The sequence below is a fragment of the Podarcis cretensis genome, assembly GCF_951804945.1.
Source record: "Podarcis cretensis genome assembly, chromosome: 8".
Lineage (NCBI taxonomy): Eukaryota > Metazoa > Chordata > Lepidosauria > Squamata > Lacertidae > Podarcis > Podarcis cretensis.
The window spans coordinates 33,616,888-33,634,929 of record NC_137177.1 but is presented as its reverse complement, the minus strand read 5'-3'; the positions used below and the strand labels follow the sequence as shown (position 1 = coordinate 33,634,929).

Here is an 18,042-nt window from a genome sequence, read left to right as displayed (position 1 = left end):
GCAGAGGGTCAGGAAGAGTAAATGTGAGCAAATGGATTGACCCAAATCTAGGTTACATATTTTATTGTGCAAACAAAATTATGTGTGAGCTTTCAATTTGAGCAATTAGGCGCAGAATTTGGAGCTCTTTTTAAAACTCGCACCGCCTGCAGTGTCATGTGCAAACAAACCCTTTTAATGCCTTACAGTTCCTCGTTAAGCTGTTGGCCCAACCACAGCATCGCTCTGGTGATATTTTTCATTGTCTTTTGTGTTTGTTTTGGTTATTTTTCAAAAGTGTTTTAAAAAGAAAGAAAGAAAGGCATTTATAGAATTTTGGTCCTGTTCCAGCGCAGCCACTGGCAGCCAGGAGAAACATCAAGCAACAGCCAGTGGGTGTTGAGCCTAAACAATGCTCACAGCACTGACAGCTTTGTGAAAAGAATTGCTAAGAGGAGCTGCTTTTCAGGAATCTGAAATAGGGGTCCTGGAGGAAGCCTGTATGTGCAATTCATTCTTATCTTCCCCCAGATACCACCCAACCAGTCAGCCAGTGCCAGCCAGTGCCAGCCAGCTGCCTCTACCCCTGGGAGTCCAATCTTTCATATATTCTTATCCACTTAGGGTTCCATATCGGGTGGGGAACCACGGGTCCAGGGGCAAAATGTGACCCTCCAGGCCTCTCTGGCTGGCCCTTGGGACTCTCCCCAGGCAACACCAACCCACCTCCCTGGCCATAGCTTCTTTCCCCTGCCCTCCCTGCCACCTTCACCAGCCTTGCTCCATATCCCCTTTGGCTGGAACTTTCCCTTGAACTCTGATAATGCCTCTTGCTTGCCTGGATGGAGGATAGTGTGATCAGCTTGGGAAAGGGCAAGTACACACATTCCCACCCTGTCAGCATAATTTAACAGCTCCTTAACCAAGATAGAAGGAACGAAGGAAAGGTCAAACTCAGGTTAAATTACATAGAAATATGCCAAATGTACACACGGAAACAAAGGGCACGAGTGTTTAGAAGACAGCAATGCAACTTCCCCTCTGTTATGCTTTCCATAGTCATGGGTTCAAAAGTTATACAGGATACAGGGTATGTAATGGGCAGAGCAGACCTTGGCCTTATTCATGCTTACCTTTCCTTCACGCTCCCCAGGCATGGCCTGTGCTCTACTTCCAGGCATCTTTTTTTCCCTTCCCCAGAGCTTTGTCTGCAAAAACCCGCTCTTTAAAGGTCAATTGGAGCAAGGGGCAATCCACACAGAAAGCCTGAATTGGTGTTTGCTCTGATTGGGTTCTAAAGAGCTGGTTTTCATGGGGAAATTCCAGGGACAAAAAACAAACAAAAACAAATTCTTAGATGCAGAGCTTTTAAGCGCGGACCTGTGCCTGGAAAGAGAGAGTCAAGAAGTGGCAGAAGTTGCACATATTCTGGTTCCTGTTTGGGATAGCAATGACCTCGGTGGATCATTCAGCTTCTGAATACAACCAACTGTTCTGCTTTCATTCTAGGGTGATCCCGGTGGCCCACCAGGTCCCAGAGGAGAGAAGGTAGGCATAACCATGCATATAGCTTTGGATAGTCCCAGTGATTATCATGTCCCAGAAAACTAGTTTTTTCTCCTGTCCATGGCTGCTGTGTCCAAACCTAGTTACGTGGAGCTTATTCTCTGTTCTCTATTTCCAGGGGGACTCAGGACCTCCAGGGCCAGGCGGTTCAAGTGGAAAGCCAGTAAGTTCCTCCTTCAGTGAGTAAACCAGCAAAGCAAAGTGGGGAGGATCCACGAAATTTCAGCAGATCCCAGAACCCCAGTCATTGGAGCGGGGCCTCATGCTTTGCATATTTCTGTGCTCTTGACTAGGCTTTCTCCACCCAAGTCATGTGACCACTGACTGACAGCCAGGGAAGCCGGGTGGGACCTTGCTTATTGGGCAGCTGCTGGGTTTATTTATGATATGTATATGACACTGATTTGTAACTCCTCTTGCTTATGGAGCTGGATACAAACCTATACCACCTGTGCGCAAGAGAGAGGCATACGCAGGCTTGAGATAACTGTGGTAGGTGGGTGAAAAAAATCTCTCAAATGGCCCTATAATAACTCAAATCCCAAAGCAAATGCAGTCCATTATCCACAAACTGCAGGCTGGGAGAGGCTTTTGCGAAGCAAGACAACCCTTAAGTGTATTTCACAATGAATGGTGGAGTTCAGCTTCTGAATGGTTTACAACAAACTTGCAGTGTTGTCCAGAGGTATTAGGCCCCCCACTGCTGGTTGGGGGTTTGGCTAAAGTGCAGAGAGCAGCTTATAACTAACCCTGTCATGTTATCCACTGCTTGTATCGCTGCGCTGCTGAGGTTGAGCTGAGAAAGTAGCACACAACACCCCTATGGTGTAGTTCACTGTTATATCCCTGTTGCAGATAGGAGGAATGTGCTGAGGCAGAGTAGTTCTTAGCAGACCAGAGGTGGAACTATCCCCCAGGTCAATTCAAGCACTGGCATGCATGGAGAAGGTTCAGGCTTTATGGGCTTGCATGCAAAATGTCCAAAAGGGAACAATAAGCCAATATGTTTTGGACATGAAGATTCAAATCAGAGCAGAACCACCTGCCTTTGATGCCGATGCCGCAGGCTCAAGCAACGCACATGTGCCAGGAACGTACTACAGCATTCTGTTGTGGCGCTCCACTTGGCATTTAGTGTCTCACTTAAACAATGACATAAAGGGAGAATAAACTGAATGTACCAATGCAGCTGTTGGGAATGAAGTCATGCCTCATTCCACGCCCAGCCCTTGCTCCCTAAGGGCTGCTTAGATTGTTAAAAGTCTACATTGCTCAACAGCTGAGGTTTCTGCCAGTGGGGGAAGACTGGCAGGAAACAGCAAAGCCAGAGGCGTCGTGGGAAGGCTTTGAGGGGGCATTCAAAAGACAGGCAGAGTGTCTGTGTGGAATAGGATCGTAAAGGCGAAATAAATCATTTTTGTGACAATGACTATAGGGATGGGGGAGAAATTCAGTTCAGTTTGCATTGAAGGGCAAACCTACATAATTCACACTTCCTGAAAAATATGCAAACTGAAACACAGCAATCCTTTTCCTGTTGATCTGACAATCAGCACACCCCCTATAGTCCTATTATATGGGAACAGGGCAGCACAACTTAATGCGGCAAGCAGAACTATCTGTTCATGCTTGTGCTGGCATCTCTATTACCTTGGCAATGGACGAGGCATCACCAACTCCTCTGCAGTGGGTGGAGTAGGTGGGGCAGCCTCTGACAACTTCAGAGATGGATACTGTGTATGAGCTGTGCTCTGGGGTGACTGACGCAGAGATGGAGTAGGGAAACCCCTCCCCCCGCAGTAGGTCCTTCCCCATGATCTTCTTCCCCAAGTGGCTTCCGAGACTCTGGCATGATCTGTGCCTACCCACTGGGTCAGTTCCTTGGATCATCCATGGGCAACTCCTCTCCTCTCCACCTATGCCCAGCCAGGTCCCTCACCGGGGGCCCATGACGCCATCAATGACTTGGCAGGAATTCCCATTGAAGTTTCCTAGGATTGATTTCCAGATAAACATGAATAAGTTTAGGCTGCAGGTTTCCTGATCTGCAAACACATTAACTATAGCTAGTTCCTGGTCTCATAGGAGTTTGCTTATTTGTTTCATAAAATGTATATACCATTTAAGTGCAGGAAAACCTTGACGCAGTGTCCAAAAAAGGAGTTGCCTCACAAATGGAAACCTTCCTTCTTTCTCTGCAGGGAAAACCCGGGGTCCCAGGCCTGAAAGGAGACAAGGTGAGTAGAAGGAAGGCAGGATCAAGGCATTCTCTGGTTTCAGAGAAGGGCATGAGGATCCTACCCCCACCAAGCTCTATTATCACCACATCTAATAATGAACCTAACCTGCCCTTCCCATAGGGTCCCAGGTCAGGTTATAGCAATACACTATACAGCTATAACAACAGTTGAAACAGTTACAATTACATATAAAAAAGCAAAACTTTTCCAACCAGAGGAGGATAAATAAACAGCAAAAGAGGTGGGTGTCTGAAGGCAACATGCTTAAGCTGTAAAAGGCCAGGGTAAAGAGGCTTATCTTCAGGAATATGGCAAAAGCTGTACAGTGAAGATGCAACAGGCACCATTGTGGGGAAGGAATTCCACAGTTATATCCCTCTAATTTGCTCTTCCCTCTATTCCATCCCTCCCCCCATCCCAAAAACTACTTGCCTGAACAAGAGGATCTATGTTTTGTTTCAGGAATAATTCATCTTAATGCCTTTTGTTTAAATAATTTTCTTTCCGTTTTGGGGAAGGAGGCAATGGAGACCATTTTCCTTTGGCCCTGTTGCCTTTGTGTTGTCTTCCTTTAGTTCAAATCTTCTTCACAGCATCTTGAATGTCTCTCAACAGGGGGACCCATGTGAAGTCTGTCCCACTATCTCTGACGGGAACAATGCAGTCAGCATCCCTGGGAAACCGGGGCCCAAAGGGGAGCCTGGACCTCCAGGGAAACCGGGCAAATCGGTGAGTCCCAGGTCACTGGGTGAAGGCTTTATCCTTTGAGGGTGTTACAGACAAGGAGATTTCTGCTTTGGACTAAATGACCCTGGGAGGTCCCTTCCAACTCAACAGTTCTATGATTCTAAGAAGCAAAGGTGTTTGGTTGGTGGGACAATTGCTGAGTTATTGGACACTGGAGTTCTAAGCATTTCCTTTGGTCTCCTCCCCCCCTCCCCGCCTTTCTCTTTCAGGACAAGCCTGGCCCTCCAGGACTCAAAGGCAGTAGGGTAGGTGTTGGATTCACTTTCTGTGAGATTAAGAGCAGAGCAAGGGGAAGATGCTTTGCCTGTAGAAAGCCTTGGGTCGAATCCTTTGCATCTCTGGTTTAAAAAGCATCAGGTGACACAAAAGACCATCTCCCTCATATTCCAGACAGCCACTGCCAGACCAGCACGGGGCTTTGATCCAATTACAGGTAGATTCCTATGTCTGTCAAGATGGCCAGTAACCAACAAGAACAGGTATCCCTTGACCCAGCCTTTGGGCATGAATCTTTCCTTGGCAGGTGTGGCTGTTTTCCCTGCAGTTCCCTCCTCTAGACAGAGTGAACTGGATGATGGCACACAGCCCCGTCTAGCATCCTTCAGGTCAGTGTTCTTCAACCTTAGGTCTGCAGATGCTGTTGACTTGCAACTGCCATTGTTCCCAGACAGCTTAGCCAATGGCCAGGGATGGTGGAGGCTGTAGACCAACAACATCTGGAGACACAAGGTTGAAGGACACTGACTCACTTCACTGGTTCAAGAACTGTGGCAGATTTCTGACACTAGGTGAATTTGTTACCTATTAAAATGCATATGGGACATGGATGGCGCTGTGGGTTAAACCACAGAGCCTAGGACTTGCCGATCAGAAGGTCGGTGGTTTGAATCCCCGCAATAGGGTGAGCTCCCGTTGCTTGGTCCCTGCTCCTGCCAACCTAGCAGTTTGAAAGCATGTCAAAGTGCAAGTAGATAAATAGGTACCACTCCAGCGGGAAGGTAAACAGCATTTCTGTGCGCTGCTCTGGTTCACCAGAAGTGGCTTAGTCATGCTGGCCACACGACCCGGAAGCTGTACGCCGGCTCCCTCGGCCAGTAAAGTGAGATGAGCGCCGCAACCCCAGAGTCGGTCACGACTGGACCTAATGGTCAGGGGTCCCTTTACCTTTACTTAGAATGCATATTCATTCATTTTATATATATTAAAAAAAACTCTCTTCAAATTAAAGCTGAAATGGCACAAAGCAGACCTGCAAATGAGTGCATGGGAAGTTGACATGATCCAGGATACACCGATTCCGTGGCGGAATCAAGTGAGGGCCAGTTGTTGTGACCCATTGTGGTCTGTTGAGACTGTGAGCTGTGTGGATCCAGCACTTTTGAACAGAGGTTGGGTTGGCATCTGCCAGGGATTCTTTAGCTGTGGTTCCTGCATTGCAGGGGGTTGGACCAGATGACCCTTCCAACTCTACAATTCTGTGATTCTGTAACATGTTCCTGGTTTGTCTAAACTGAAGCAACCATTGATGGGGTACAGCAGGTGCGTCTCTTGCTGATACCCTCTCAGCACCACCAACACCACCCAGGCTCAGCTGCCTCACCCAGTTGTTGGTGGCATGGATGTTTCCATTGCCTTCTGATTTTTTTCTTCTCCCTTTTCTTTATATCATTCTTCAGGGGGACCCTGGGATCAATGGAATTAAAGGGGAGAAGGTAGGTGGCCATTTCCTTTTTATATGATCTCTAGCCCCTATTTTTGCTTTGGTTCAATAGGGGTCACACTCTGTAGTTTGGGGGGGGGAAGTTCTGCACATAAGCCCCACCGCAAATGTCCTCATGTGTGCTCTCTCCCACCACCTGCATCGCTTAGTCCCCAACCTTCCCCATGATGTACAAGGAAAATTTGCACAGGGATTCTACTTGGTGTTCAATTGAATTGAGATTATGTGATTGAGGATTCTGATAAAGCACAGTCCTTGATCATGAGATGCATTCAAGTGAATGTGAATGGAATTCCTAGGCAGGCCTTCTCCTTTTAATCCTGGGCTTGTCCAAAGTTCTCTGTAGCCTTTGGGGAGTGCTTGTACACATCTCTGCTTTAGTTGTGATTAGTGGCAAGGTCTTAGACTGAAAGCAATCTTCAACTAACAGCATCTTTTGCATGCCTGCAGATTCTCATTTTAGCTTGCAAACTGCAGAACTCCTTAGGGAAATACTGTTCATTTGTAAAAAAAAAACAGACAAACCAAAAACAGTGAGTGTTTTGAGTTGGGTTAATTTTGCATTCTGAACAAGGTGATGATGAAGTTTTGCTGATGAAAAGGAACAGGTTTTACACAACTCCTCCATCTCGTTGCCTTTAGCCAGTTGTTCCTCACTGCAAGTGACTAGGCATGTGGTTATTTACAAGACTGCTGGATACCTTTGTGCAAATTATTTCAGACACCCACACCCACAAATGATACTTACTGCAAAGTCAATTTTGTAATCCATGTAAGCAAGGAGACCCGTGCATTTTAGGCTTACTGAAATCTACCCATCTATGTCTGTCCCAAACCAGCAGTTTTCCCACGGTGCAGGCGGTTGGGGTGGGGGAGCAGGCTTGTACCATATCCTGCAATCTGTATCACCATTTGCATTGTACTGGTATGAAATGAGCTATTCCTCGCTAATACCAAGCATTGTGCTGCTTCTTCTTTAAGGGAGATCCGTGTCAGTCATGCAGCCCTGCAGCCATGCAGCTTCAGAAAGCACCCAAAGGAGAACCAGGACCACCAGGGATTGGCCTGCCTGGCCTTCCTGTAAGTATAGGGCCATCGTGCCTCTTGCCTTTAGTGTAGGGCACTGCAAGGATTTATGGGAAGAACAAGGGTGGAATGAGTAGCAGTGCTGAGGTGAGAATGTGAAATAACACAAGGGTTTCTAGTCCTCATGATCATAGAAAAGCACATGGAATCCCCATGGCAGTTTCTGTGAACAGGCAAGTCTACACAGTACAAACCCATTTAATCCTCTTCACTTCAGCCTGCAGAACTCTAGTTCTGAGAAGCATTCTTGATGATATCATTGAACTACACTCCTCAGGGTTTGATGGGATGTCGTGGCAGTTTCAAAGCTGTTTGGATTGGTTGTGTGAATAGAATGTTCCAAATGAGAGCAGGTCTGATCTTAAGGTACTATCCCGGTTAAAACCACACCCAGAACTTTTCCTGGTTCTGCCAACACCTTCACTGAAATGATTCTTCTTACTTTTCTTTTATTTGCTTTCAGGGCAAAGATGGCCTTCCGGGGCTGTCTGGACTCAAAGGAGAAAAGGTAAGAGCAAATTTTCAGGAGACAGTCAGAGGGCTGGTTCTGGAATACCTTGCTTTATTTCTGTTCCACTGCAAGTGTAATTAGCCAGAACTTGAGGGTTAATCCAGTGATTTTTATCACAGGGGAATAATACCTCTGTAAAGATGCATGGTGCCTTCTACTCTCTCTCTCTCTCTCTCTCTCTCTCTCTCTCTCTCTCTCTCTCTCTCTCTGTGTGTGTGTGTGTGTGTCCAGGCCACATACAGTTTGTAAATTAAATAAATAAATAAATAAATAATAAATGGTGAAACAAGAAGATCCCCCTTATGTCAGATTCATCTGAGCAGCAGTTTTCTTGTTTCAAGATGGTAGATCATTTAAGCATCGTTGCAGTCATTTTCTGTCTTCAGCAACTCACCTGTTCCTCTTTGTACCTAGGGAGATACTGGAGCTGTAGGACCTGCAGGCAAAGCTGTGAGTATGAGAAAGTTCTGCAAGTTTAGAGTGTGTTGGTTGCCCTCTGGGAGCTGGCTTTTGTGATCTGAACAGCGTTGGAAGATATGAAAACAAGAACAAAGTCAGATAATAAAGGGATTTGGGGGAGTTAATAAGTCACTGTCACTCAGGGGGGAAAAACAGGTAAGTAACAAACACAAAAACAGTAATACAGAGTTGCAGATCTGCAGGATGAAATAACAGCAAACCAGGGTACCAAACATCCAGTTCTTTAATATCAAATATGAAACTCTGTGCAATTTTCTTTGTCTTTTACTTTGCTTGCTAGACAGTCTGGTGAATTGTCCCCTAGCATAGTTGCTAGACCTCAAGATTTTTATTGCATCAAGCTCAAAAGCTTCAGTTCATGCTTGAAGAGAAGCGGCTTACTGCTCTTCAGTACATTTTGATGCTTCCAAATTAACTCTAATGAATGGCAATGCCATGATGTGTCTCTACCACAAGGAATTCTCCGAATCTAGGAAAGGACCCCACCTCCTCCTCCTCAACCCTCACTCTCATTCTGTGCTTATACTCAAAGCTCAGCAGTTTCTCACTCCTCCTGTAATTCTAGGGAGTCCGAGGGGCCAAAGGGGACACTGGAGATTCAGGAGTCAAAGGCGAAAAGGTGAGCAAATTGGTATCAAAGCATGGAAGTGGTTGTGTAACTTGTTCAGATAAGTGAGCCTTTCATCTTGCTCACAATCTGTGGCCCTTTCCTCTCTTATTCATGTCCCCCTGTTTTGTATCACAATTCATTTTCTCTCCCCTGTAGGGAGAACCTTGTACCGAGTGCCCTGCCTCTCTGGAAGGTCGGGAGACCATGGTTTCCATTCCGGGGCCTCCAGGAGAAAAGGGTGAGCCAGGGCTTCCTGGTGCTGGACTTCCTGGAAAACCAGTAAGTGACCCTTGGCATGGACCTCCTTTGTAGAGGAGCAAGGGGTGGGGCAATAGAGCTAAAGGGAAGGTGGGTCTCATAGGCGAAAGAAAATGTTGCATTGCAGGGGGTTGGACTAGATGACCCTTCCAGCTCTACAATTCTGTGATTCCTGGGGCAGGTAGAAAGGTTTTGTGAGTCTATGGCATAGTACGTTCCTCCTAAATTAGACAAACTGGTGCAGAAGCTCAGTGTTGAAGATAAACAGGGGTGAGAATTGGGAACCAATTTCTAGTGGGCTTCTCTTATTAGGCTGCCTGGCAGACTTGATTTGTTGGAAGGACTGTCTTTGTGGCAGGATCCAAGGGGCCAGTGAAGTTTAAGCAGAAAAGCTTTTTCTCTTATATTGCTTGCTGTACTTTTTCAGGGAAAACCCGGGGAATCTGGAATGAAAGGTCAGAAGGTAAGAGAAGTCCGCCGGCTGGAGTGCTTCTTTGTGAGATTACATAACCCAAGGGGGTTGGTGGCCAGAGCTGGCTTTGGAAAGGGTTGAGGAGGTCTGGCATTTTCACACTCCTCGAGACAAAACCAGAGGCACAGGAAATGCATCTCTAGGGAGCAAATATATTCTCATTATATTTACACAGTATAATTGGAAAAGCAAGCTACAAACAAAGTACAGTGATCTATAAGAAGTTGCAAAAGACCAGAAGGAAATATGAAAATCAAATATGCATGCGCTGCAATAGGAGGAATGTCAACACCTGCAGTCCAACACGGGTGTAAAACTGCTAAAAATCTCATCAGTGCAAATGAATCCCTTCTGTGCCAAATCGGGCCAGTTCCCGAAGGGGACCAGAGCAGTTCAGTTCCTTGCTTCTACACGTAATAAAGCTTCAGGTACTGGGGTTGGAAATACCCCTGTCTCAGTACAGTGGTACCTCCGGTTAAGTACTTAATTCATTCCAGGGGTCCGTTCTTAACCTGAAACTGTTCTTAACCTGAAGCACCACTTTAGCTAATGGGGCCTCCTGCTGCCGCCACGCCGCTGAAGCACGATTTCTGTTCTCAACCTGAAGCAAAGTTCTTAACCCAAGGTACTATTTCTGGGTTAGCAGAGTCTGTAACCTGAAGCATATGTAAACTGAAGCGTATGTAACCCGAGGTACCACTGTACTTGTAGAGCCATTTGCCAGTCAGCGTAGAGCAGTGGTGAGGAATCTTCAGCCTCTGGGCCTAATTAGGACCACTAGGTCTCTCCATTTGGCCTACAGTGTCATTTTGATCAAGCCATGCTCACCTGTCCTACACCTGACAACCGATGTGGGGCTAAAAGCCCCATGCACAGTGCTTTGGGAATTCCAATGATCAGGTGATTGTCAGAACTCTTGTAGACAGTGCTATGCAAAAACAGCTTGCCTAGTGTCATTGTGTCCTCGGATGATTGGCAGGTGGATGGCCCCACCTATTTGTCAGGCATGGCCTACTGGGGAGTGGGGAAGGTAAGGATCCGTCCTGCTGGCTGGATCCAGTCCCCCTTCCTCCCCCCTGCCCCTCCCCCAGGTGCAGAAGACAATACTGGGCTACAGAGACAAATTGTATGACTTGGTATAAGGCAGCTTCATGGACTATATTGACCTGGGAGTTATGTGGGTTACAGGTGTAAGGCTTTGCAAGGAGGACAGAGTCATATGTTCAACAGCATGAGAGACAGCTTTCCCCACGTGTGGTTGTGTAGAGTGGCCAAGAGGCAAAGGAACGTATAGCTGGGGTTTTTTTTTGGGGGGGGGGTTGATTAAAAGAATTCTTTAGAAGTAATTTCATCAAGTGAAGGTTGTCAGGCATGGCCAAGAGAAGCAGCACCTTTTGAAATCGATTTTACACAACTCTTGAAGGTACAGTCTACCCTAGGCTATAGTGTTGTAACCACCGGTAAGCATCACTGCAGGAGAAAAGTTTGTCACAGCTGTTGTTGCCTATGCACAGCCACTAGAGGGAGGTGCACACCCCTTTCCCTAGCAACCACATTTAGGGGGGCTGTCACCACGCGGCCTTTAAGTTGCCTGGCAACCTTGTATATGAATTCTTAATGCTTTAACGTCAGTTCCAGCAGGTGTTAGGAAGGTTTAAAATGAAATTAAGAGACCCTATTTGGGTGCTACGTATTTGTGATGCCTTACAACCACCAGCAGAGAACCACAGCCTCCATGTTTCCTAACAACCACTGCTCACAAAGCCCAGTCCTACCTCTACAGGCTACTTCAACACAGGACATAGAAAGCTGCCTTATACTGAGTCAGATCATTGGCCTGTCTAGCTCAGCACTGTCAACACTGTCGTTGGTTAAGTACTCGTGCCGTTCTCCAATACTCTAGGTTCTTGTGGTCAGTGCACACTTGGACTTTGTGTTGTGCACCAATTAATAAGTGCCGCCATCTTCGGAACGCTTCATGAATGGCGAGTAGTTCTCGGTCATACACGGTGTAGTTCCTCTCGGATTTATTCAACTTTCGCGAGAAGAAGGCACACGGTCTCCACTCCGACTCACTCTTCCCCGGCTGCAGAAGCACCGCCCCTACCGCTCGGTCTGATGCATCAGTTTCTACTCTCATTGGTTTTTTTAGATCCACATGCAGGAGCTGTTCTTCAGACGTGAATGCTTTCTTTAACTCTTCGAATGCTCGCTGCGCCTCTACTGTCCAAACAAATTTCTTCTTGCTGCTGAGACAATCAGTGATGGGAGCCATCAAGTGGGCAAAGTTCTTGATGAACTTCCGATAGAAGTTTCCAAACCCTAGGAACCTTTGCACGTCCTTCTTCGTTTTCGGGGTCTTCCATTCCAGTACCGCCTGAACCTTGCCGGGATCCATGGCCAATCCCTTGTCTGACAAGCAGTACCCCAGGAATTCCACCTCCTTGGTATGAAACTGACACTTCTCCAGTTTCACCCACAGCTGGTTTGCTTGCAGCTTGCCCAGTACTTCCCGGACGTCCCGTACATGCTGCTCCTCGTTCTCTGAGTATACCAACACGTCATCTAAGAAGGCCACGCAATTCTTGTAAAGCAAAGGTCCCAGGACGTGGTTCATGAATGATTGAAAACAGGCTGAGCCTGCTTGTAGACCGAAAGGCATAACGAGATACTCAAAGGCCCCCAAGGGGGTGAACATGGTGGTCTTCCATTCATCCCCCTTCCTCATCCGTATCAGGTTATACGCCCCCCTCAGGTCCAGTTTGGTAAAAATCTTTCCCTTCCTCACTCGGGTCAAAATGTCATCAATTCTGGGCATGGGGAAAGCCACGGGTTCTGACACGGCATTCAGGGCCCTGTAATCCACTACAAGCCTGGGCTTATCCGTGTTTTTTTTGTCCACAAAAAACACTGGGCTGCCCCCCACCGCTCTTGACTCTCTGATGAAACCTCGTTTCAGGTTTTTGTCAATGAACTCCCTTAACTCCTGCATCTCCCTATCGGACATGGCATACAGCTTGCCCACTGGCAGCTGGGCCCCAGGGAGTAGGTTGATTTGACAGTCAAAGGGTCTATGCGGGGGCAGTTTATCTGCCTCTCTTTCGCTGAAGACGTTTCCCTGGTCGGCGTATTGTCGGGGCACCTTCCCTTTATCTGTTACTTTCGTCCCTGCTAGAGTGGCCTTGGCTCCTCCGTGAGCCTTCCCTTCCTTGCAGTGTTCTAGGCAATGTGCTGACCCAAAGGAAACTACCCGCTGGTGCCATCCCACTAGCGGATCATGCAGCGCTAGCCAGCTCATCCCCAAAATAATAGGCGCTCCCCCCAGGGTAGCCACATTAAACGCTATCAGTTCTGTGTGTCTTGCTACCTGCATTATCATTGGGATAGTCTGTTGGTTAACTTCTCCCCCCAACAGCTCCCTCCCATCAATCGTGGTCACCTGCAAAGGGTTACTTAAAGGGATAGTCTGTATCTGGTGTTCGGCTGCAAACTCCTTACTCATAAAATTACAGGAGCTGCCTGAGTCCAGTAGCACCTTTATCTTTAGTGGGTGTCCGTTTGGCAGCTCTAGCAACACCTCTACTACAAGCGCTGGTCTTGGGGGTTCCGGCGTGGGCACATTCACTGCTCTTTGGCCTGGCTGCTGTGCCCCGATGCTGGCAGCCAGGCATTGGCTTTTACTTGCTCCTTAACCCCCTCCTCCTCACCAACAGCTCCCGCCATCCCTTGCCATTCCTTCCTTTGCGGGCAGACTCTGGCAAAGTGACCTGGCTGTTGGCAGAGGAAACATTTCTTGGCGCTCTTTCCCTCCTTCTTCCGCCCTCCTTCTTCCGCCATTGGGGTTTGAAACTCCGCGCGCGCGCGCACTGTTCCAATTTCCATCGGCTCTACTGGTGGGGAATGCTGTGCTGGAATCTCTGGAATGCGGAAATCACTCCAACGTTCCCCTTTCCCTTCCCGCTTCTCCAAAGCCCTCGCCTCCTGGCGTGCACCTATGGCCAGCGCGGATTTGGTCAGCTGGTCCATAGACTCCGCCCTGGGCGCCCAGGAAAGTTCGTCCTTCACCGCCGAAGATAGCCCTTCTTCGAACAGCATTTGTATCGGTTCCGCCGACAGGTCCCACCCCAATTTATGGATCAACATGGTGAACTCAGTCCAGTACTCACAGACGGATCGGTTCCCCTGTTTACACGCCATTAACTGTCTGCGCACCACTCCCTGCTCAATCTCGCTGGAAAACATCAGATCCATGGCGCGAAAAAACTTTCTCGAGTCCTTTAGGGCGTCATTATTCGCTGCCATCAGGGGCCTCACCCAGTCTTTCGCCCCCCCTTCGAGATGCCCAATCACAAACGCTACCCTCGATTCCTCATCGGGAAAGTCATCAAACTGCTGATTGAGGGCGTATTGCATCTCTGTCCTAAAGGCTTGATAGTTTCTGGGATCACCCCCAAACTTTTGTACCAATCCTGGCACCTTCCTTGCGGGTGGGGTGGTTTTTCCCTTTTCTGCATCCTGAGCCCACCTCTCCTCAAGCCTCGCTGTTTGCAGCGCTAGCTGGACTTCCAACACCCTGTACCTTTCTTCCAGGCTTGGACCTGCTCCAGCTCCTCCTGCATCTCCGGCTCCGGTTGGGTTGCTCATGATGCCTCTCCTTGCACAAGCGGCTTTCAGTGACTGTCAGATTGCTGTGATAGGATGATGAGCTGCTTGTGCGTAAAGCTTAGTCCCTCAGAGTTTGGCCTGAGGGACCTCCGTGAGCCCTTCCACTGCCTGCCCTTCCGATGGCAGTTCCCTGACAGGAACCATTGTTTTGTGTGATTTCTACTGCATAAACAAGGCAGATTTTGGCATAGTCTTGGAAGTCCTAGCAAAGAAGCTAGAGAATTCCTCTCCCCACCTCCCAAAAGAAACCCTTTCTGCCCACTGCTTTTGGCTGCTCCTGAGTTACAGCACATGGTTCAAGTGGGCCTATGAAAACAGCCACTCCAGCCTGTATCCCTTGTTTCTATGATGCTGTGCCAAGACAATGGGCTGCCTTTTGAAGATGGTTCAGAAACTTCAGGAAGTGAAGATTTCAGCAACCAGATGATTGACTGGGACCTGGTGGTCTGGGAATATACCACAAATTCTGGCCAAACGGTGCTGGCGGCAGATTGCCATTTGTTCTAACATGAGTTTCCCCATGGAAATGCAGCAGGGAAAAGAAAAATCTCTGCCCAGACCCAGATCTGGAAATCCCTGACCTGTGCCTAAAAAGCATGGCACAGTGTGGATGAGCTCTGTATTGAAATCAGCATCTTTCAGACTCTCTCCACTTTAGTATATAACCTTTACTATTATTTGGATCTCAACTATGCCTTGAGGTTGGGTAAAAAAAAACAGGGAGGGTGAGAGGTCTAGTTTGTCATTTTTATCCTTTTGATATGTTGTAAAAATAAATAAGAACAAGTGTGTATAAAAATCTATCCTCTCTAGGGTGCTTCAGGAAGCCCAGGCGATCCTGGCATACCAGGCACAGCAGGTTTGCCTGGTCTTTCTGGTGAACCTGGAGTCAGAGGTCCAACAGGAGCTAAAGGTGAAAAGGTGAGTAAGCCCCTTGTTGGGGTACAACCACCATGCTGCCAGGAGGGACCAAATGTTTTTGGAACAGGGTGTGTGCACCTGTGCAAATAACCAAACTCACCCTAGGGTGAACTTTCTCACCTGTACAGTGGAACCTTGATTCTCAAACTTAATCCATTCTGGAAGTCCGTTCAACTCCTGAAACATTCAAAAACCAAGGCATGGCTTCTGATTGGTGCAGACGCCCCGGGAACAATGGCCAACAGCTGCATTGGACGTTCGGCTTCCGAAAAATGTTCAAACACTTACTTTTGAGTTTTTGGCGTTCGGGAGCCAATTTGTTCGTCAGCTAAGCCATTCGAGAACCAAGGTTCCACTGTATTGCCCTGTCAACCAGTAGTAGTATTTTACTGCACTTGCAGTAGTAAAATTGCCATCTGCAAACAAGGCACTGAGTGAGTGGGAGAACAGTAAAAATAATGGTTGTTATCACCATTATCTCCCCCCCCCCCCACTCTCACCAATGCTCTGGAGAAATGCTACATCTAAGGCAATGGGAGGTGGATACAAATTGGTGGCTGGGCCACTGAAAGAGGAACTGGTGTGTTGCTGCTGCTGTTGGTAGAGCCTTTTGAAAAGGGAGAGAAAGGAAAATGCCCATTGCCATTGCTAAGGATGAGCTGCTCCTCTGATGCCAAATTTTGTGTGCACACCTCTCTGATTCTTTTTATCCTTTATTTTTTATTTTTTGATGCAGAGAAAGAGGTTCTCCCAAGTTCACAACAAGCAAAAAGGGCCACAAAATTTGGAGCCCATTTAAATTCATCCCTAATTCAGCTTGGTTCATATCAATTATTGTGTACCTGACCACTAGGCAAATGGTCCTCAAGCATATCTCTCAGTGGGGTGGGGTGGATCAGAATCCTGCCTGCTGTCCCGCCCCTGACTGCCCTGCTTTAAAGTTCATGTTTGCAAAGAGGAGCCTACACACACAAACGTCCTTTGCATGATCCAAACCATCCTATGTGGCAGGGCGTATGCCCATAACCACACATGTAAAGAGCCAGCAAACACAATTGCAGCTTGCCTCCTTGGTACGGCCAATGACTATCCACATGAGCCTCTGGTCTTAAGTGTTTACATGATGGAAGATTTTGATTAGGGATAATGGGGTAGGATATCTGGAACATCTAACCTGGTCTCCTGTTTGCTGACATATCACTCTGCATTCTTCCCCACTCTCACCATCCCGGCCCACAGGGTGATGCTTGTGACTCCTGTCCCACCCTCAATGGAGACCTCTCTGGTGCGATTGGGATCCCAGGAAAACCAGGTTCAAAAGGAGACCGTGGACTTCCAGGTGTGGGACAGCCAGGCAAACCTGTAAGTAGTTTTCTGACTGATCAAAATCGTGGTGCTGAGAATGCCAAATTCAGAATTTAGTCTGATAGTTTGTTTTAAGATTGGTACAGTCATTAACTACCATTACTTTGAGTTATTTATGTGAACAAAACTGAACAATTCAGGCTGCGTCCCTAGAACCAGATACATTTGTGTTTGTATAATAGATTGGACAGCTGTTGCATGACCTTTTAGCCAGTTTAGATACCTGTGGGTATCACAAGCAGGCATGAAGGTGGAAGGCCTTTGCCCTGCTTCCAAGTTAGCATCTGGTACTCAGGTACTCTGTACATTTATTTGTTTATTTACAGCATTCTTATATCACCCATTAATAATAAGTTTTTGGAAATTCCATGCAACTACGATAGCTGTTGACTTTTGATAGATCTTCCACAAATATGTCTAATCCTTTAAGATAGCACAACTTGCAATAACAACTTTTATAAGTTAATTACATCTTGTGTGAAAAACTAATTCCTTTCATCCGTCTAGAACCTGCTGCCAGTCACTTTTATTGGATGACCCAGTGTTAACTGCCTCATTTTTATTCCTTTAATTAACTGGCTCGATTTACATTTCACAACACCTTCACAAAGGATCTCAATAAAAGATCTTCCCTCAGTACAGGTGACCGTTTCTGTTCAGTATGAGCATGTCAACTAATTATAATTTTAAACACTTGCATTCCTTGGTAAGACAAAGGAAGACATCTTTGTTATTTTAAAAGCAAGTCATGCTCTAACCCTATTAAGTTTGTGAATATAATATCGTTTGTGAGATAACCGATGATGACGGCAGTATGGCTCTGTTTTCACAGATACTGATCTTCAAACATAATTTGAAACAATATGAATACCATTGTTCGTACTGGGAGTCTCAAGAGATTTGAGAAACATATTCTAAGCACACCCCACGATTTCATAAAAGCACAGGAAAGGCAGAGAATTTGCAACAGGGTCTCTGAATTCAGCATCTTGAAAATCTCATTTAAAAAAGAATCAAGTTTCTATCCCTCATGGTGATGAAGAGAGGCTTGAAAGGGTGTAGGCAATGTCTATTCCAGTGTTCAGAAGAGTAGGGTTGAAATGGTCCTGCACTGAGCATGGCATTATCCCTTCCTGCAACTAGCTGAAGCAGATGAAATTATGCACACTAGGGAAATTATGCAAATGTTTGTGATTTATGGTGGTTCGTGATTTATGAAGGTTGCATAATTCTGTTCTTCTTGATGCAAAATTAGAGTGATCAAGATGCAGAATGATGTTATCTTTTGGTTGTTCATGACAGCAAAAATATCCTTTCACAGGATGAGGCTGGAATAAGAGCCTCATATTTCTTTGCTTTACAAATATCCTTTTTGGAGTACTTTTTAAGAAGTTATTTTAAAAAGTTTGTTTCACAAAGCTA

At 46.8% G+C, this 18,042-nt stretch overlaps 1 protein-coding gene across 5 annotated transcripts in view; it reads left to right on the top strand.

Moving 5' to 3' along the window:
* The window catches only part of COL16A1 (collagen type XVI alpha 1 chain), a 133,125-nt gene that overhangs the window by 71,654 nt on the left and 43,429 nt on the right, over positions 1-18,042 (top strand). For all 5 annotated transcript variants that reach the window (XM_079988016.1, XM_079988015.1, XM_079988013.1 and 2 more), the window contains exons 19-32: positions 1,489-1,527; positions 1,664-1,708; positions 3,747-3,782; positions 4,401-4,514; positions 4,742-4,777; positions 6,209-6,244; positions 7,234-7,332; positions 7,802-7,846; positions 8,264-8,299; positions 8,895-8,948; positions 9,096-9,218; positions 9,625-9,660; positions 15,148-15,255; positions 16,495-16,617. In XM_079988016.1, coding sequence (XP_079844142.1) covers positions 1,489-1,527; positions 1,664-1,708; positions 3,747-3,782; positions 4,401-4,514; positions 4,742-4,777; positions 6,209-6,244; positions 7,234-7,332; positions 7,802-7,846; positions 8,264-8,299; positions 8,895-8,948; positions 9,096-9,218; positions 9,625-9,660; positions 15,148-15,255; positions 16,495-16,617 — 930 coding nt within the window. The remainder of the gene's footprint in view (positions 1-1,488; positions 1,528-1,663; positions 1,709-3,746; positions 3,783-4,400; positions 4,515-4,741; positions 4,778-6,208; positions 6,245-7,233; positions 7,333-7,801; positions 7,847-8,263; positions 8,300-8,894; positions 8,949-9,095; positions 9,219-9,624; positions 9,661-15,147; positions 15,256-16,494; positions 16,618-18,042) is intronic.